This window comes from Rhinolophus sinicus, chromosome 17, assembly GCF_057876585.1.
Source record: "Rhinolophus sinicus isolate RSI-liver-muscle chromosome 17, RSI-T2T, whole genome shotgun sequence".
NCBI classification, from domain to species: Eukaryota; Metazoa; Chordata; class Mammalia; order Chiroptera; family Rhinolophidae; genus Rhinolophus; species Rhinolophus sinicus.
Window position 1 is genome coordinate 122,100,904 of NC_142517.1, and position 21,683 is coordinate 122,122,586.

The window sequence follows — 21,683 nt, forward strand, 5'->3', positions numbered from 1 at the left end:
AGAGGGAATCACCAGCAGACTAGATGAAGCAGAGGATCAAATCAGTGATTTGGAAAACACCCAGCTGGAACAGCAACAAAGAAAAAGAATCCAATAAAATGAGGAGTGTTTAAGAGACCTCTGGGACAATATCAAGGGTAACAACACTCACATCATAGGGTTACCAGAAGAAGAGAAAAAGCATGAGATTGAGAAGTATTTGAAGAAATAATGACTAAAACTGTCCTAAACTGGCAAAAGAAAGACATACAAGCCCAGGAAGCACAGAGTCCTAAACAACATGAACCCAAACAGGTTCACACCAAGACACATTATAATTAGAATGGCAAAGGTTAAAGAGAAAGAGAGAATCCTAAAAGCAGAAAGAGAAAAGCAACTAGTAACTTCCTTATAAGGAGCTCCCATAAGATTGTTAGCTGATTTCTCAACAGAATCTTTGCAGGCCAGAAGTGATCAGCACGAAATATTCAAGGTGATGAAAAGCAACGACATACAACCAAGATTACTCTACCCAGCAAAGCTACCATTTAGAATCAAAGGACAAATAAAGAGCTTCCCAGACAAGAAAAAGCTAAAGGAGTTCATCACCGCCAAACCAGTATTACAAGGAACGTTAAAGGGACTTATTTAAGATGGAAAAAAAAAGATGAAAAAATATGAATAAAATGGCAATAGCTACATAGCTATCAATAATTACTTCCAATGTAAGTGGATTAAATGCTCTACTCAAAAGACATAGGGGCGCTGAATGGGTAAGAAATCAAAACCCTTTCAATTTGCTGCCTGTAAGAGAATCACTTCAGATTGAAAGACACACACAGATGGAAAGTAAGGGGATGGAAAAAGATATTTCATGAAAATGGAAACAAACAAAAAGTTGGGGTAGCAATACTTATACCAGATAAAATAGACTTTAAAACAAAGGCTTTAAGAAGAGACAGTGAAGGATCCATTAATCCCACTTCTGTGTATTTATCTGAAGACACCCAAATGCTACTTCGAGGGCATGTGTGCACCCATATGTTCATTGCAGCATTGTTTACAGTGGCCAAGATATGGAGGCAGCCTGGGTGTCTGTCGATGGATGAATGGATAAAGAGGAGGTGGTACATAAAGTGAAATATTGCTCGGCCATGAAAGGGAATTGGTCTTGCAATCTGTGGTGGCACGGATGGACTTGGAGGGAGTATGTCAGACAAAAAAAGAGAGATGCAATGTGGTTTCACTTATATGTGGAATCTAAACAAAATAGACAAAACAAACTCAGAAAATATATTGATGGCTGCCAGATGGGAAGGGTGTGAGGGTTAGTAAAAAAGGAGAAGGGATTAAGATGTACAAATTGGTAGTTACGAAACAGTCATGGGGACGTCAAGTAAAACATAAGGAATATAGACAATGATATGGTAATAATTATGTATGTCAGGTGAGTACTACACTAGTCAGGGGGATCACTTCTTAAATTATACAAGTGTCTAACCACTATGCTATACACCTGAAATCAATATAAAGTAATACTGAATGTTAACTGTAATTGAAAAATTTTAAAAGGGGTGAAAAGGTGAAGGGCAATAAAAGATCCAAATCTCCAGGTATAAAACAAATGTCATGGGGATGTAATGTACAGCATAGGGAATATAGGTAATAGTATTGTAATAGCGTGGTACAGTGTCAGATGGTGGCTGGACTTATCATAGTGATCACTTCTTTAGGTATATAAACGTTGAACAACTATTGGTGTACCCCTGAAACTAATATAATATTGTATGTTAGCTGTATTTTAATAAAAATCTTAAAGAAAAACACAACAGAATAATTTTCAGATCCTAAAAACCAACAACAAAAACAGTGGCAAACCAGGTCTTATTGAAAATCTATTTTTGCCCCAGCATCCCAGTTTCCAAGCTTGAGAGTGCAAGCTAGCCATTATTTTTGCTTCAGGGGCACCTGACTATGGGGGATGGGGCACATCCCAAGACACACGTGGGCAGGGGCGACGCTGCTGGGACGAGAAAGGGCTGCTCTGTGCCCCTCTAGGTCTCACATGGAGTCTTGCAACGTAAGCACAGTTGGGTTGAATGTCTGCTGGGCCAGATCACGCCAAGACAGATAACCACAGTGCCACCGAAGCAACCTTGAGTTCCTTTTCTTGGGCTTCACCGACATGAGCTCCGCAGCCACTCTTTGCCCTCCTGCTTTTCTTCGGTGCTGACCACAAAAGTCCTTTCTGTGTGTCATGGTTCATTTTGTGGTCGTTTGGGTAGCCCAGTACTCATTCCCTTCCCTTTGGAGAACCACGTCCTTGTCAGGTGCCCTGCCCTCTGAGGGCAACGTGTGGGGACGACTCAAGGCTCCAGTTGGAGCTCCCTGCCTGCAATGTGGGCAGTAGGCAGAGGTCAGGCTGCTTCTACTGACATGGAGTCCACCCGTCCTCCCCTTCACTTCTGCTCATCTTCCTGCCTTCCTGTTGCTTCAGAGCTCCCCATAGCTTCCCAATGAGTCATTTTGCTTAAATTAGGGTGACGGGTGGCTTATTGCCAAGAAACCCCTCCTAGGAGTTTCCAGCACAGGGGACTCGGCCCAGGTTCCTGCCTCTCCCTGCACATCCCCGAAGAGCCTAAGAGAAGATCCATGGTTTCCAAGGCCCAACACTGTCTGTTTTCCAGGCAGGAGAGAGAGGAGGGCAGAGGGGAAGATGAGACTTTCTCAGGCACCTTACCGACATCCTATGGTGCCGTATGACTGGCCAGCAGAAGTCCTGAAACCACGTGGCAGCACCGTTCTTCCCGGGATGGCACTGTGCACACCTGAAGGTGAGACAGGTCAGCACGAAGGGGAGCAGACAGAGGACATCTACCTGCCCTCTACCGGATGCTGTACCATTTCAGACAAAGCAACAGAGGCACAGGAATTATCCGTGAAATAATTCATTCTAAGTCTCAGGGCTACTGCGTGGTAGAGCTGTGTTTCTATGGTGCCACGCTGCTCCCGGGAATGACCACTCTGCCCCAGGATATGCTGTGCACGACCAAGGAGCTTCTTAAATTTCCAGAATGCCTCTGCTCCCAAACTCACAGCAAACATACTGAGCACCAAAAACTGCAGTGCTACTTCTGTTCCTTGCTTCCGTTCACTCCTTCTGTTCTATTAACAGCAACTCTCATCTCACAATTCTGTTGAGGAGAGAACAAGGCCAGCATGCAGGTATTATACTTCCAAGAAACCGAGACAGCTCATAAAACCGTGTTTCACAAAAGCTTTATTTGTGGTCACATCTACAGTTGTCATTTCAGCATACAAACAACTCAGTTCAGTGCAGTGCCTCTAACACAAGTCATACAAAACCGTGGGACACATTGAAAGAATAGTGCACTTGATATAAAAAATAAATTACCCTTTGAAAGCTACTGCAAAGCTTTACACGTATAAAAAGTAAACACAAAATAGTTAGTGAGGTCCTCAAAACTGTCTTATCATATCCAGATATGCAGATAAAAAGAGCAAGGGATCTGTGCTAAGACACCTCTCAGATAAAGGGGAATCCTGGGAAGTGACTCAGCAATGTGATAAAGAGAGGCACGGATCCTATCTCTTTGAACTGGAAATACTCAAAGCTCGACCAACAGATTCACAGAGCAGAGTTAGGTTCAGGGCACATTTCTATAACCCAAACACATTTCCTCTTTCTGGGGACTAATAGGTAGGAAAAGCTTCCAACTTCCTTCTGATTATTCAAGAACCAGAGTGTTTTTAAATTTTTGAGAAGAAAAAAAGGACAAATGATACAGAAATTTGTATTCTTCAGTCTACAGAAGATTCTAGCTTTCTAAGCAACTAAAAGGCCGAGAGTAAGATTAACCAGAAACTGTTGAGAGCTCACAGACGGTCTCAGAGCTGGGTGGGCCATGCCTGCATCTCGTCCAAGTGTGAGTGGGAACGCCAACGTCTAGAAATGTCAGGTGCCCCCAAGTGACAGACGATGCTGCAGAGCCTACGTGGATATCTGTGTGACTCCCAGGGGGTCACTCTACCAACCTATAAACTTGAGATCAAGAATCAGCACCTATTTTTGTAAATAAATCTTTACGGGAACACAGCCAAGCCCAGGCATATATATTGTCTAGGCTGCTTTTTCATTCTCACAGCAGAGCTGAGCAGTGAACTACCAACGATCTTTGGTCTTTACAGAAAGTTCGCTGACCCCTGCTCTAAGTAAGAAAAGAACTTCACTTCTCTAGACCCTTACTTACAGAAAAAGTAGCAAAGATTTTTCTCTACGTAAGTGACTGCCAAATCATTCTGCTTTCACACGGCTTCTGAAGTGCCACCCGAGCTTCAGTCTGGGGCTTACCTAAGACAAGTTGGAGGCATCAGTGTTAGTCAGAATTGAGCGGAGTAAGGGAACAAACAGTTAAGATGCAAGAACAACCCAGAGTTTTCATCCTGAATTGTCCGCAGAACATCTGGGATTGTGCAAAAGCAGACAGAAAGTTAGCAGACTGTAAGAAATAAGTTTAAAAAGAATTTGTCTTAAAACAACATAAACATTTCAGGAAAGCTGCGAAGGGTATGTCTAAATTTATCCAGATCAAAAGAACCTAATCGTTCCTTTGTCCAGCAGTGTTTCCAAAAGGGCAGGAAAGAATGCACTGCCAGCCCTTCCCCTGTACACAAAGGCCATACTACTGACCAATAGTAAGAAACAGGATCTCATTGGTTACTGTACAAGTTCTGAAGAGTTGTCCAGGGCAGGAAGCTGAAACCTGTCAATCTGGTTTTACACCACCATGCCAACAACTCTCCCTCTCCCTACCAGGGCTGTGAAGTGGACTGATTTCAGGTTGGCGTCCTTTCCGCTCCCCCAAGACCGGCAGCACACCTATACTGCAGAGCACTGCACTAAGTGCCCTAAGAACAGTGCACACAGCAAACCATTATAAAACGAGGCAGCAACACCTCGCAGGCCAATGAGACAACGGCAAGAAGACAAAAGAGCAGCCACTTCCTATGTGCCCACCTAAAACTCCTGCAGTCACAGGTCCCACCATCGCTGTGGTTAAGGAGTCCGGGAGTAAAGCCAGGAGAGAAAGCAACCAGAGTAGTTAAGCGTGTGGCTAATGACTGTTATTTTCTGCTGATCTGGGTCTGTTATCTCAGCTATAAATCACCTCCCAGTTGCCTTCCATGGAGGAATGCTAACAGCTTTCTAACTCAAGTGCTCAGGTAAACTGTGGTTCCCGTTCTTTTAAAACATGTTTGCATCACTCCTAACTTAATCAAACATTGCCAATATTGCTTTCTAGCTGTGTTGTACTATTGTGTGGGAACCTTATCTGGATACAGAAAAACTTAATGCCCAACTAGTGGTCTCTCTGAACAGCAAGTAGGCTATTCTCCCTCCTCTGAGGACCAGACCTTTACTTAGTAGATCAGATGGTTTGGATTTTAATCATTTGGAATGAGGGACAGTGCCTTGATGGCCACCAGCCTGTAGTGCCACCACAGCTGTCCCTCTTCCTACCTCAGAGCAAGCAGCCTGCCGGTTTATCCAGTATCCTCTCAGGTCTCTCTTTGCTAGCTAGCACCCTTTCCTGACTCACCCGTGCTTCCCTCTCCTCAGAGACAGCCCTTTCCCCTTCCCCATCTGACACATTCAGACACCCTCAGCCCTGCCCGTCCCTCCCCTCCATGCTCAGATGAGCGGGACAAGATGAGCGTGACAGCAGCTTCGGGACGGCAGCAGCAGCAGATTATGACAGGAAAGGTATACTTGACAGGCACCTCATGTGTCAGCGCCAATCCATCATGAAAGCATTAATTTCCATGTTTACCACTTATGTCAGGACATGAGACAAACTATCCTACTAACTTGAGATTCAAATGAATTTTAAGAAAGTCCCTGTCCGTATTCTGACTGGCAAGAATACCGGTACTCGAAGACACAAAGGTTATAGAATATTTTTAACAACTTAATTCCTAAATTTTAGAAAGTTTCAAATGAGGATGGTGCTACCTTATAAACTGGATGGGAAATCCAGGCCTTCAAGCTGGTAATGCCTTAGCTGCTCGTGGTTAGAAGCACCACCTCAGCCTTTCAGCACATGTAGGGGTGTCAGGACCCTGAAAATTTGTTGTCCAGTCCATCATGTCCTGGGTCAAGCCCCTGTTTCTAGGTGTCACTTACGCGGACAGAAAATTTGTTTTACAATTAAGAATTGGCAAGAGCTCCACCAGTGAAATCCACAAGCTTAGCATAATGGCTAAAAGGAGGCAGCCAGCAACAAGTGCCAACTTTCTTTCAGCAAAACTGTTTTGTGCAAAAGTGGTTTCCAATCTCTACAGCTCCCTGGGAAACAACACGGATTAAAATTCGTGAGCTTTCCAGTCGACACTAGAGTGTGTCTGCCTGAGCACACGATTATGCTACAGGGAGCCCAGGACAGCCCGAACCACGGAGTTTTAAAGATCATACACTGGATGTTCTTTTATGCTGAGCCGCATAAATTAGCACTTAGTTACACACATATCACAGGGCAGAAAACTGAAAACAAACTCCAGGAGGTACAGTGTAACATCAGCCCTTGAGAACAGGGATTAACAACCAAGTTACCAACGTGGTTCTCACATCCTCCTAATTCCCAACAGCAGTGAGGTTCACCTTACGCATTCTAAAGCTTTAAAGCGAAAACAGCGTTGTTTTCTGGGTGTTGGGATCGCAGGTGGTTATTTTACACTTTCCCCTACTTTCTATAATGAGCACGTACTACTTTAACATAATATATTTTTTTGTACAGACCAAAAGTGATGAGGAAATTCTAGAGAACTTTTTATAATGAACAAAAACTTCCTAATGTCACGTGAGACGTGAGCTCTTTAAGTATGTCGTGCAGTTTTGGACAGGTTAGTTGTTCAAAAAACAAATCCCCCTGCCTCCCCTATTTCTGTCCTGGTGTTTTCGTTTCCTTCCGTTTACAAGCTCTAAATGTATTCAGCTCACCCTAAAAGGAAACAGAGCCCATGTCCCAATAGGAACCCATGTGGAGCAGGGACAGCCCGAAGCTGCTATCCTGCTCCTTCAAGCCTCGCATCCCCTATGGCTCAGGAAGGAGGGTGCAGGCCTCAAGGTCAATGTCCCAGGGCCTTCTGAACCTACCAGCCCCTTCCGTGCTGAAAAGTTACAGAACATGTGTGTGGTGCATGGGGGCGGTTCCTGTGGGAAGGCAGGGGTAAAAATCATAGAACAGGCAATTGAGTTCTCTGTAGTTCTTCCCAAGATTTAGCTCACCTTGATGTCAACTTGGAGTAGCTACTCCAGTAAGATGTCAAAAGTATAGGTGACATTTGAAAACCTGTATTCTAAACTTCTCTTTAGTATTGCAATAATTGTAAAAAAAAAAAAAAAAGCAAGCTAGCACCTAACCTACCTACATAATTAAGTTCCTCAATTCCTGATTTCCAGGTAACGCATGGAAAAGTGCAACTTCTCTAACAGGCATTCAGCTCGAGGACTCACCCACCACTACAGAAATTACTTCAATAGGCTGTTGACTAGAGACAGCCTAGTTATGGGCACATTATGAACAATTACAACCACTAGGTGGAGCTAAGAGGTTGAAGGAAACCACAGGGAAAGTAATTTCCTTACTTCGGGAATTTAAAACTTTAATAAAATTATAGAAAGTAAAAGACCAGATACCCTCATTTGGGAAAATATGCAGTGTAATTAAACCCTTCCAGTTGGACGGAAAATGTAGCTGTTTTTTTCATGAAGTTGAAGTCAAATCTAGGCAAACTTTTTTTTACCCAACAAGTAAAAGACAAGCTCCAGAATCCAACACATTTCAGTGGAAACTGATTCCAGGACGGACTGCTGGAGAGTGCGAGGCATTCCAGGTACAGGTGGGGCGGAGGCAGCCCCTTAGAGCTCAGTTGTCAGTAAACACTTCTGCTTCCCGATGGCTTCTTCGGCTAAAGCTGGAGCAGAGCTGAAAGAAGAATGAGTTCAATGAAACCTTTTGACGCAACATGCATATCTCCACAAGTGCCACACAGAGCATGTTGGGAATAAATCAGAGACCTACATGATTATGCGGTAATACCTAACTTAGCAATGAAGTACTCCACAGAGGGAAGGTAACTGATGCGTGTTTCCTCTAGAAGTGAAATCTAAAGATATCAGCTACTCCTACTTTCTTGAATAAAATACAGCAGACGCTGAACCATGTCTTACTCAGGGTTATTATTACGAATACCGAGAACAGTGCCGTGCTGAGCAAGACAGTGACCTGCTCAGGAAATGCCAAGGCAAGTGGGCTGTTCCGTGTTCTTTACCTGGTGTCAGTGGCCAGCTAAGTTCCTATCCCAGTTAATCCGCTCTGGTGGAGCTATGTGAAAAATAAAAGTACTTGGGCTTTGCATGAGGGCCTCCGAGTCTCTGCTGTAGGAAAACATCATAAGTTTAGATGCAGGGATGTAATGACATCTATTTTGATTTAAAAAAAACTTAATATCAAAATCTATAGTACAGGGGCCAGCCTGGTGGCCCAGGCGGTTGGAGCTCCGTGCTCCTAACTCCGAAGGCTGCCGGTTTGATTCCCACATGGGCCAGTGGGCTCTCAACCACAAGGTTGCCAGTTCAACTCCTCGAGTCCCGCAAGGGATGGTGGGCTCCGCCCCCTGCAACTAAGATTGAACACGGCACCTTGAGCTGAGCTGCCTCCCGAATGGCTCAGTTGGTTGGAGCGCAGGCTCTCAACCACAAGGTTGCCAGTTCAATTCCTTGACTCCCTGCAACTAAAATTGAACACGGCACCTTGAGCTGAGCTGCTGCTGGGCTCCCAGATGGCTCAGTTGGTTGGAGTGCGTCCTCTCAAGCACAAGGTTGCCGGTTCGACTCCCGTAAGGGATGGTGGGCTGTGCCCCCTGCAACTAGCAATGGCAACTGGACCTGGAGCTGAGCTGCGCCCGCCACAACTAAGACTGAAAGGACAACTTGAAGCTGAACGGCACCCTCCACAACTAAGACTGAAAGGACAACAACTTGACTTGGAAAAAAGTCCTGGAATTAAACACTGTTCCCCAATAAAGTCCTGTTCCCCTTCCCCAATAAAATATTTTAAAAAAAGTTAATTTAGACACTTAAAAAAAAAATCTATAGTACAAAGGAAATATAGTTAACCCCTGAACAACCAGGTGTTAGGGATTCTGACCCCTGCACAGTTGAAAAATCTGTGTGTAACTTTTGACTCCCCCAAAACTTAACTACAGCCCCTTGGTATCCACAGGGGATTGGTTCCAGGACCCCGTGGATACCCAAATCTGCTTCTAAGTGATGAGTTTCTATAATGACTTCCTACTGTAGATTACAAAAGTTTAACATTCTTACACCTGACTCACCAGCCCACAATCCTTCCTTCTTACTTTTGCAACACAGTTATATGAACAATTTTGATCAGTGTTTGTTGTAATTATGTAAATATTTTTACAACTGAGTATACATTTTTTTTTGTTCTACATTTGTTTTCTCTGGACTGAATAACTGCCTCATTGTTTGTTGTGAACTGCTTGCTCAGTTTTCTATATTTATTTAATTTATCCCTAACCTCGCAGATAGAACCATGGATCTCATTACATTCCGACATGTCGAGTAATTAAAAAACAAACAAAAAAAACCCCAAAATTGGAGTGGGCCTTGTGTTTGTTTTTTTCTTGGCAAAATCCTTCCTGGAATTCTATATCCTCCTCTTCAAATCTATACAGGATGCTTTCTAGACCCACTGGGCAGCTGCCACCTTGGAAGTTCCCTTCACCTTCTTCCTGGTAAATTCCTGCACCTCTCTGTTTCCTGGGACCCATGTCTTCTTCTTTCTTGGATAATCACCTTGTTTTGATGGGACACATACTCTAATAAATAGTTTCCTGAAGAAGACCACATGAAAAGCACACACTTTAGAGAAACTCTATGTCTATGTATTCTTTTTTTTTTTGTCACTGAACATTAAGAGTGGAAACTTTATTGGCACACTATTATTTGAATCTCTGACAAAGCACATACTTGGTATTTAACAGAACTGTAAATATTCAAAGAGAGCATTTTATTTTTATTTTTTAATTTTTATTTTTTAATTTACTGGGGTGACAATTGTTAGTAAAATTACATAGATTTCAGGTGTACAATTCTGTATTACATCGTCTATAAATCCCATTGTGTATGTCTATTTATTCTAATCTCACACTTTATCGATAGTTTGGATGTAAAAATCTAGGTGAAAAATGATTTTCTTCCAGAATTCTGAAGATACTGCTCTATTATCTTCTAGCTTTCAGTAAAGTCTGCTGTCATTTTGAATTCCAGGCATTTGTTTGTACTCTTTTTCCCCCCTCTCTCTGAAGACTAACATCCTCTCAACTTTGATACTCTTGAAATTTCATGATGCTCCTTGGTGTTGTCTATTTTCGTTCTCTATGCTGGGTACTCAGTAGGCCTGTTTAATCTAAAAACACAAGTACTTCTGTTCTGGGAAATATCAATTCCTTTTTTAGACAATTTTCTCACTTTCATTTACTTTGTTCTTCTTTCTGGATCTCCGATGATTCATATATTGGACTTCCTAGACCAATCCTCCAATTTTCTTTTCTCTCCCAGTTTTCATCTTTTTGTTCTACTTTTTGGGAGATTTCCTCAATCTTTATCTTCCACGCATTCTTTGGATTTTATTTTTAACATGGCTAATAATTTCTTAGAATACTTTGTTTTCTATTCCTTTTCTTTATAATTTCCTATAATTGTTGCAAAGAAGCAGTATATTCTCCCTCATGATACTATCATTTTGTAAAGTTTTTGATACTCACGTTGCCTTATTTCGTTTCTTTTTCAGTTGACCTGTTTTGGTGTTTCTTCAAACAACATCTGATAACCTTTGGCTCTCTTCATATTTAAGGGAAAAGCACTGGAAAGCTGTTTGGAAACTGTATATACGGGCAACACTGATAAACTGGTGGGCTTCTAGGTAGAGTTATTATTAAGCAGATTTCCTGGCAATTTCATCAGGAGATCCACAAACTTTATTTTGTGGGCCTTTTCTCTTTGGTTGGTCAGTTTCTCTATAGAATAGTCCTCTTAATTTCTCACCCGAGACATTTATACTTGGTCAATGACCTTCTGGAAGCTGAGAAAAAAAAAGAAGGTTGGATGTCTCACCCTTCAGTCTGTGGACTTTGAGTTAACCATCGTGTTTTCAGTTCTGGGCTTTACTCTAAATAGAAACTCCCAAATCCAGAGCCTCTCTGGCCTAGCTCCTCCAAAAGGAAACCTCTAGAATCATGCCAGCACGGGTAGGTTCGGGAGGGGGAGTGTTTAAACGGGTATAAATACTTTCTACCAGTCCTCATTTTCAGTCCCACCTTGTATCCCTATCTTCACAAAATATGTTTGTGATTTGTTTAAAAAAAATTTTTGCCTCTACTCAAAGCCACAAAGATGTCCACTTATATTTTCTTCTAAAAACTTTATTATTGAGATTTGCAATCCACCTAGAATGGATTTTTGTGTATGGTATGAGATTGGGTCAAGATTTCTTCCCAAATTTGAAAATATTTATTTGTAAAGATACATGTATATATACCCTTCTGTTTACAATAATTCACAATAGCCAAGACATGGAAACAACCTAAGTGTCCTTCAACAGATGACTGGATAAAGAAGATGTGGTATATATATATACAATGGAATACTACTTAGCTATAAAAAAGACGAAATATCGCCAACATAGATGAATCTTGAGAGTATCACGCTAAGTGAAATAAATCAGACAGAAAAGGACAAGCACCAGACAATTTCATTCATATGAGGGATATAAAACAGAAAGCAACGAACGAATAAACAAAACAAACAAACTCATAGATACACGCAACATAATGGTGGCTACCAGGAGAGGAGTGGGGACAGGGGTGGATGAAGAGGGTAAAGGGGGTCAAATATATGGTGGCAAGAATTGACTCTGGGTGGTGAGCATACAATGGAGTATACATATGTTGTATTATAAAGTTGACCTGAAACTTTATAACATTATTAACCAATGTTACCCCAATACATTTAATTAAAATGAAAAGAAGTTGTTTTTTCTCACATGGATATTAAACTTGTCTAGCTGATTTACTGAAAGATCATTCTTTGCCCATAGCACCAAACCATCACTTTTTCACAAGTCAGGTAACTGTATGTGTGGACTTGTTTCTGGATATTCAGTTCCACTGATTTATTTGCTTGTCATTTTTTTTTTTTTTTTTTTTTTTGAGTTACAATTGACATATTAGTTTCAAGTATACTACTTGTCATTTTTTATCTCTTTTATTTCTTTATGACTACTTTGCTTTGGGAAGGAGTGGAGATAAGCGCTTCCTTCATCTGTAAGTTTTAATTTGGAGGTCCTTAAGAACTTACATTTTATTGTGTAAACTCAATGACAAAGCATTATCACCTGGTCCTCTGCATGTAACCTCTATTTTTACAGTGGCAATCACTAGGCATATAAATATTTAGACAAATAACCTATTAAATTTATATGAAGTGCTACCTGACAACTGCACGTGAGTTCCCCAAGGCAGATCCCATATGTGTCTTGCTCAGAGCCATCTTCAGTGCCAGGTACACAACAGACATTCAGTGTGTGCTGAGTGAATAATTATATTACTTTAAAGACTGTGGAGCTAAAAGAATAATTTTAAAATGAAGCTATAAATTTTTCTGAAGTTAATCATCTCTAATACTTTTCCCTCCCTAATTAGGAAAGCATTTACTTCAATTGACCCACATTTCCAATATCAGGAGGACATGAGAAATCCCAGACATAATCAGAAAAAAGTCTGAGGTAAGAATGAAGGCAATTATAAATCCTGAAGAACTACATGCTAAACAAAAGCTCTTCTGAGTCCAATTTCTGTTTGTGGCAAGCACAATGTTGAAAAGAGTATGCAACAGATACTAGTAAAGGCTGTCATCTCAGAGCCTCACCTTGGGAATCTCCTACCTCACCCCTCGCTCTACCTCATCACGTTACTGATGGACAACATAACAGTAAAGCATGAAAGAGAACGACAAATCAACTTAAAAACAAATATAAATGCTAAGGATAAGCTTGTAACATCCTTATCTAACAAAGACTTTATTAAAAAAAAAACACAATGATTTTGTAGAAAATTGCTGTAAGAAAAAACACTATTCTAAATAATAGAGAAAATTTATCCAACTTCAATTAAGTTCAATTAAAGAATTGACATTATTGCTTTAAATACACATAAACACATACACATACGCACATACATGCACAAAGGAGGCCAAAAAAAAATGCATACACATTTTAAGAAAGGAAAATTATATTAAAATTGTAATACTCAATATATACCGATAACAAAAGATGAATACAAGTCATGTTTGACTCCTGCAATTACAAGAGGAGCTCAAAGTGGTTACCATCAGCATAATTTTAATACTGTTTTTTCCTTTCTTAAAATGTGTATACATTTTTTTGGCGCCCTCTGCACATATAGCTCCCCACCCTCCCCCCACTAACAGATGCCTAAGAACTGTAATTGAGAAATAATTTCCTCACCTGGTCACAGCATCCACCAAGAACGGCGCTGGAGGAGAGATCAGCGAGGTTACGTCTCTATTGCCATGTCCCTCCTTCTGCACCAAGGATGGTCCATTTCCTGCGAGTCCATGAGAAAGTGCACCACTCTGGAGGAGACAGATGACGTCTGTGAGCAGAAGTGATAATACCTGCCCCACGGTCAGCACGGCAGCTCTAGGTCATCTTCTTTAATGATTATGGTAACAAGGGCATTATTTTGACGATCATGGCTGTTTCGGTTTGTTTGTTTTTAACCATCCTTCCCCTCAGATTTTTTTTTGTATTTGTCAGCATCCATAAGCATTTACAAACAGAAAAGTTAAACCACTAGTTTGAAGCCATTATTAAGTCAGACGTTTGATAATGACCCCATGTTTTTAAGGAAAAACAAGAGCCTGGCAATCCTTTAGGCCTCACTATGAAAAGGTAACCAACTGAAAAATTGCAAATATTAACTTACTGGCACAATCCACCGGGGTGTGATCATGGATGTTGAAGATACCTAAAATAAATTTTATATATGTGTTTATTTTTAGGGAACACTGACTTATTTTCACAATTCTACCCATAATGCTTTCTTCTACTACAAAATGCATTGGACAGGGAGTCAATCCTTAACAGTCCTCTTGAGCTGACGCAGCCTTCTGCACCTAAGAGCCTTTGCTACAACACAGATGCCATATCTCATCACTCAAAAAACGGTCATAATTTTGAGAATCTCTTTAATCTAAAAATTTACTTCTCCAAGAATGCTGCTACTACTTTCAGTTCATTTAACAGGACTTCCCCTCCCCCCTGCCCCCCCCCCACCGCCCAGGATCAGTTTAACATTTGATTTTCTGAAATTTCAGTTCATTACAAATAATCATAGCCTTCTTGGTAGCATTCTCAACAATGGGCTGTGACTAATCAAAAAGAACAGCACAAAGAAAGGACACAGAAAACAAACATCTGTTTCTATATAGGTCATTCTCTAATTATCATGCATGTGTGTAGAAAACAGAAATTAAAACTCCCATATTGCTCCTGCCTCATAGGGCCTTTGCTACATTCATTTTAATGTTTAATTTTCTAGATCTTACTTTTATGTGTAGAATTATAATCTAATGAACTCACCTATTTTATAAAAACTCAGACTAGCCCTGGCACTGGTAGCCTTAGGTTCTGATAAGAAAAAATTATTATAAATCCAGGTCTTAAATAAGTTTGGTAACCACCAGAAGAATGAAAATACAAAGCATGGCTTTCCCACCAATATTAAGAAAATGCACTTTTATCACAGGAAATAATAGAGAGAGAGAGAAAAGGAATATATGGTGAGAGTAAACAAAAAATGGTTTGGTAGAAATAAGTGTATAATAACCATACTTACAGTAAATATAAATGGATTAAATTCAGAGGATAGAGATTCTCAGATAAGATTTTAAAAACAAGATCCAGCAAAATGTTGTTCACAAAAGGTCCACTTAAAACCAACAGCTATAGAAAGGTTGAAAATAAAAGGACAGAAAATTATATCCTAGGCCATACAAACTAAAAAGAATGCTAGGGTGTCAATTTTATGTCAATCAAAAGGGAAATTAAGAGAGAATAAAGGACTTTAAAATGCTGAAAGGAACTCAAGAAATAAAATTACCATCAACATATATGCACCATACAGCACATCTTCAAAATATGCAAAAGAACAAATGACAGATCTCAGCATGTGAGAAATGGATTAATCAATAATTGTAGGCTTCCGGAAAAATGGCGGAGTGAGGTGAGCCTCTGTAAAGCTCCCCTGGAATTTACAAAGAATCGAACAACAAAAACTCCACAAAGGACTCCCTGCACAGCAGACAAGCAACACGAAGAGGCCCACTACCGACTGAAATCACCTACAGGTGGGAGATTAGCGCGAGTGGAGGGAGGAGGAAAGGGAGAAGCGCGCGGAGACGGAACCTCGCGGGCGCAGGACGCAGACCCAGCTCAGTGCGCCGAGCTCGCTGCTTCCCGGAACTACCGCAGCTGCGGGAGAGGGAAGAGCTCGGACTGCTAGGGCTCCGCCAGGGCTCCACAGGGCTGAGGGGACAGCATATAACACGGCTGAACCCAACGCTCACGGCAGAGACCTTGGAGAAAAGACTGAGGGAAAAAGGCTGAAAACGGTGGTTTAAGCCCGCACTGCAGAGCAGAGAACGGAACCTTAGGCACTGAGACTAGCCGCCCCCTCCCTCCCCTCCCAGAGCTCGCCCTGCCCCCACCTGCCCGGTGCTAGAAGCGAAACAGTAGCAGTGTCAGATCAAAACAACAGAAAATTTGCTGTTTTGAGATCTGTGGACCACAAACACAAATTCACAGCCCAACTAGTTCCAGCAAAGGGGAGAGACCAGTGGAAGCAGGACCGGCTGTGGTGGTGGTCGCCGCCATTGCTCTGGGCCACCTCTCACATCTCACCCCGCCCCTGACCCCACCAATCTGGGCGGATCCCTGCAGGAGTAAACAGAACTGCTGAAATATACGGGCTCTGAATCAGCAGCTGGAAGAGCTTTCCAACATCAAAAGCTCTCCGCATACCCACCGGGACACTGCGTCCTGTGACCTAGACGAACTATTAACAGAGGAGAAGCCCGTCTCCCAGGGAATCCCCCCTTTGCGTGAGAAGTTGGAATAGTGCAGAGAAAACATAGCATTACTGTGTGGGAGAAGAAAAATAAGTTGCAGTTGGAGAAATAATAAAACATTCTACCAACAAGTACTGGCAAACAAAAGAAAGACCGCTTTCTATCAACCTGTTGCAGAAGTCACTCCTGTAGATGTCTAGGAAGAAAAATAGTAAACCAGTAATCACCATGAATAACCAAGGCAACAAGATAGCTCAGAAAGAAAGTGAAAAATCTCCAGAGAAGGCACTTAAAGATACAGAAATATGTGACTTAAATGACAGAGAATTCAAGATTGCAGTTCTGAAAAAACTCAACGAGATACAAGAAAACACAGATAGGCAGTTAAAGGAACTCAGAAACTCAATCAAAGAACAGCATGAGCACTTTACGAAAGAGATTGAAATCTTAAAAAGGAACCAAATAGAATTTCTGGAGATTAAGAACTCAATAGAAGAAATTAAGAATGAAATAACCAGCTTAGGTAGTAGAGTTGACCAGATGGAGCAAAGAATCAGTGACATCGAAGATAGAAACCTGGAAATGACACAGAGAGAAGAAGAAAGAGACTTGAGACTTAAAAGAAATGACAGAACTCTACAAGAACTTTCTGACTCCATCAGAAAGAGCAATATAAGAATAATGGGCATACCAGAAGGAGAAGAAAGAGAGAAGGGAACAGAGAATATATTCAAACAAATTGTCGATGAGAACTTCCCAAACTTGTGGACAGAACTGGACCCTCGAATCCAAGAAGCAAACAGAACACCTAGTTACCTCAATCCCAACAGACCTTCTCCAAGGCACATTGTATTGAAGCTGTCTAAAATCAACGACAAAGAAAGAATCCTCAAAAAGCCAGGGAAAAGAAGACGGTAACTTACAAAGGAAAGCCCATTAGATTATAATCAGATTTTTCAGCAGAAACTCTACAAGCCAGGAGGGAGTGGAACCAAATATTCAAACTATTGAAAGAGAGAAACCATGAGCCAAGAATAATATATCCAGCAAAGATATCCTTTAGATATGAAGGAGGAATAAAGACCTTTCCAGACATACAGAAGCTGAGGGAATTTTCTAATACACGACCTGCACTACAAGAAATACTAAAGGAGGCTATTCGACCACCATCAACAGGGACAACTTGTGGCAACCAAAACTCAAAAGGGGGGAGAGTAAAGGCCTGAACCGGAATATGGGAATGGAGAAAGTAAGCGTGCTGAAGAAAATGGAATACTCTAAATATCAAACTTTCTTTTACATAAACTTAAGGGTAACCACTCAAAATAAATCCAGAATTGAAATATATACTGAAATAAAAAAAGAAACACAGGGAAACATCATAGAATACCACCACACAGAAATAATAGACTACAACAAAAAGGCAAAGAAACAATGGAGACACAACCTTACCAGAAAACTAAGGATAGAATGACAGGAAATCCTCACATATCAATAATCACCCTAAATGTAAATGGACTGAACTCACCAATAAAAAGGCACAGAGTAGCAGATTGGATCAAAAAACTAAACCCAACCATATGCTGTCTCCAAGAGACACATCTCAGCTACAAGGACAAGCATAGACTCAAAGTGAAAGGGTGGAAATTGACACTCCAAGCAAATGGTACCCAGAGAAAATCAGGTGTAGCCATAATGATATCAGATGAAACAGACTTCAAGGTGAAAAAGATAACAAGAGACAAAGATGGACATTTCATAATGGTGAAGGGGACTGTACAACAAGAAGACATAACAGTCATCAATATTTATGCCCCCAATCAGGGAGCACCGAAATACACCAAGCAACTACTAACAGAACTAAAGGGAGAAATTGACCAAAACACAATTATACTAGGGGACTTAAATACATCATTGACAGCTATGGATAGATCATCCAAACAGAAAATAAATAACGAAATAGTAGCCCTAAATGACACATTAGATGAAATGGACATAATTGACATTTATAGAGCACTTCATCCTAAAACATCAGACTATACATTCTTTTCTAGTGTACATGGAACATTCTCAAGGATAGACCATATATTGGGACATAAAATCAGTCTCAACAAATTTAAGAAGATTGAAATCATACCATGCATATTCTCTGATCACAAGGCTCTGAAATTGGATATCAACTATAAAAAGAAAGTGGGAAAAAACACAAATACATGGAGACTAAACAACATACTTTTAAAGAAGGACTGGGTCAAAGAAGAAATTAGAGGAGAGATCAAAAGATACATAGAAACAAATGACAATGAAAATACATCCTACCAAAATTTTTGGGATGCAGCGAAAGCAGTTTTAAGAGGGAAATTTATCTCATTACAGGCCTATCTCAAGAAACAAGAAAACTCCCAAATAAATAACCTCATGTTACACCTTAAAGAACTAGAAAAAGAAGAACAAGTAAAACCCAAGGTCAGCAGAAGAAAGGAAATAACAAAAATTAGAGCAGAACTAAATGAAATAGAGAACAAAAAGACAATAGAAAAAATTAATATGACAAAGAGCTGGTTCTTTGAAAAGATTAACAAAATTGACAAACCCTTGGCTAGACTTACTAAGATAAAAAGAGAGAAGACACTGATTAACAAAATCAGAAACGTAAAAGGGGAAGTTATCACGGACACCACAGAAATACAAAGGATTATGCAAGAATACTATGAAGGACTATATGCCACCAAATTCAACAACCTAGAAGAAATGGACAAGTTCTTAGAAACATATAGCCTTCCAAGGCTGAACCATGAAGAAGTGGAAAATCTAAACAGACCGATCACCAGTAACGAAATTGAATCAGTCATCCAAAACCTTCCCAAAAGCAAAAGTCCGGGACCAGATGGCTTCACTAGTGAATTCTACCAAACCTTCAAAGAGGATCTAATACCAATTCTGCACAAACTCTTCCAAAAAATTGAAGAAGAGACAGTACTCCCTAACTCATTCTATGAGGCCAACATTACCCTGATACCAAAACCTGGTAAGGACAGCACAAAAAAAGAAAACTACAGACCAATATCTCTAATGAATACCGATGCAAAAATCCTAAATAAAATTCTAGCAAATCGAATACAACAATGCATTAAAAAGATTATTCATCACGACCAAGTGGGGTTCATCCCCGGGGCACAAGGATGGTTCAACATACGCAAATCCATCAATGTGATACATCACATAAACAAAATAAAGGACAAAAATCATATGATTATATCAATTGATGCAGAAAAAGCATTTGACAAGATACAACATCCATTTATGATTAAAACACTTAATAAAATGGGTATAGAAGGAAAATACCTTAACATAATAAAGGCCATATATGACAAGCCCTCTGGTAATCTCATAATTAATGGAGAAAAACTGAAGCCCTTTGCTCTACGTTCAGGAACACGACAGGGATGTCCCCTATCACCTCTTCTTTTCAACATAGTATTGGAAGTCCTTGCCAGAGCAATCAGGCAAGAGAAAGAAATAAAAGGCATCCAAATTGGGAATGAAGAAGTTAAATTATCACTCTTTGCAGATGACATGATGCTATATATAGAAAACCCTAAAGACTCCACCAAAAAGCTATTAGAAACAATCAACGAATACAGTAAAGTTGCCGGCTACAAAATCAACGCACAAAAGTCCATTGCCTTCCTATATACTAACAATGAAATCTCAGAAAAAGAAATACAAAAAACAATTCCTTTTGCAATTGCAACAAAAAGAATAAAATACCTAGGAATAAACTTAACCAAGGATGTGAAAGACCTATATGCTGAAAACTATAAGACATTTTTGAAAGAAATTGAAGAAGACACAAAGAAATGGAAAGACATTCCGTGCTCATGGATTGGAAGAATCAACATAGTTAAAATGGCCATATTACCCAAAGCAATATACAGATTCAATGCAATCCCCATCAAAATCCCAATGGCATATTTTAAAGAAATAGAACAAAAAATCATCAGATTTGTTTGGAACCACAAAAGACCCCGAATAGCCAAAGCAATCTTAAGGAAAAAGAACAATAATGGAGGTATCACACTTCCTGACTTTGGCTTGTACTACAGGGCTACAATAATCAAAACAGCATGGTATTGGCAGAAAAACAGACACATAGACCAATGGAATAGAATTGAGAACCCAGAAATAAAACCACATAAATATGGACAGATAATTTTTGACAAAGAAGCTAAAAACATACAATGGAGCAAAGACAGCCTCTTCAATAAATGGTGCTGGGAGAATTGGATAGCCACGTGCAAAAGAATGAAACTGGACTGCTATTTGTCACCATGTACCAAAGTTAATTCAAAATGGATCAAAGACTTAAGCATAAGACCTGACACAATAAACTGCATAGAAGAAAACATAGGTACTAAACTTATGGACCTTGGGTTCAAAGAGCATTTTATGAACTTGACTCCAAAGGCAATGGAAGTAAAAGCTAAAATAAACAAATAGGACTATATGAAACTTAAAAGCTTCTGCACAGCAAAAGAAACCATTGACAAAATAAAGAGGCCACCAACTGAATGGGAGAAGATTTTTGCAAACAGTGCCTCCGATAAGGGGCTAGTATCCAGAATATACAAGGAACTCATGCAACTCAACAACAAAAAAACAAACAACCCAATTGAAAAATGGGCAGAGGACTTGAAGAGACATTTCTCCAAGGAGGACATACAAATGGCAAATAGACATATGAAAAAATGCTCAACATCACTAATCATCAGAGAAATGCAAATCAAAACCACAATGAGATATCACCTCACCCCAGTCAGAATGGCTATCATCAACAAGACAAATAGTAACAAATGTTGGAGAGGCTGTGGAGAAAAAGGAACCCTCATACACTGTTGGTGGGAATGCAGACTGGTGCAGCCGTTATGGAAGGCAGTGTGGAGGTTTCTCAAAGAATTACGAGTAGAATTGCCATATGACCCAGCAATCCCTCTTCTGGGTATCTACCCAAAAAATCTGAAAACGTTTAGAGATAAAGACACGTGTGCTCCAATGTTCATTGCAGCTTTGTTTACGGTGGCCAAGACATGGAAACAACCAAAATGTCCTTCGATAGATGAATGGATAAAGAAGTTGTGGTATATATACACAATGGAATACTATTCAGCCGTAAGAAAAGATGATATAGGAACATTTGTGACAACATGGATGGATCTTGAGAGAGTAATGCTGAGCGAAACAAGTCAGACAGAAAAAGCAGAGAACCATGTGATTTCACTGATATGTGGTATATAAACCAAAAACAACAAAAGAACAAGACAAACAAATGAGAAACAGAAACTCATAGACACAGACAATAGTTTAGTGGTTGCCAGAGGGTAACGGGGGGTGGGGGGTGGGGGGTGGGAGATGAGGGTAAGGGGGATCGAATATATGGTGATGGAAGGAG

The 21,683-nt window shown here is 40.4% G+C and overlaps 1 protein-coding gene across 5 annotated transcripts in view; it reads right to left on the reverse strand.

The window, feature by feature from the left end:
* Positions 1–3,241: 3,241 nt before the first annotated feature.
* EPB41L5 (erythrocyte membrane protein band 4.1 like 5) overlaps positions 3,242–21,683 on the reverse strand; it is a 139,809-nt gene continuing 121,367 nt past the window's right edge. For all 5 annotated transcript variants that reach the window (XM_019715485.3, XM_074335200.2, XM_019715484.3 and 2 more), the window contains 3 exons: positions 14,092–14,133; positions 13,611–13,738; positions 3,242–7,985 (listed from right to left, as the gene is read on the reverse strand). In XM_019715485.3, coding sequence (XP_019571044.3) covers positions 7,919–7,985; positions 13,611–13,738; positions 14,092–14,133 — 237 coding nt within the window. In that variant the 3' untranslated portion in view covers positions 3,242–7,918. The remainder of the gene's footprint in view (positions 7,986–13,610; positions 13,739–14,091; positions 14,134–21,683) is intronic.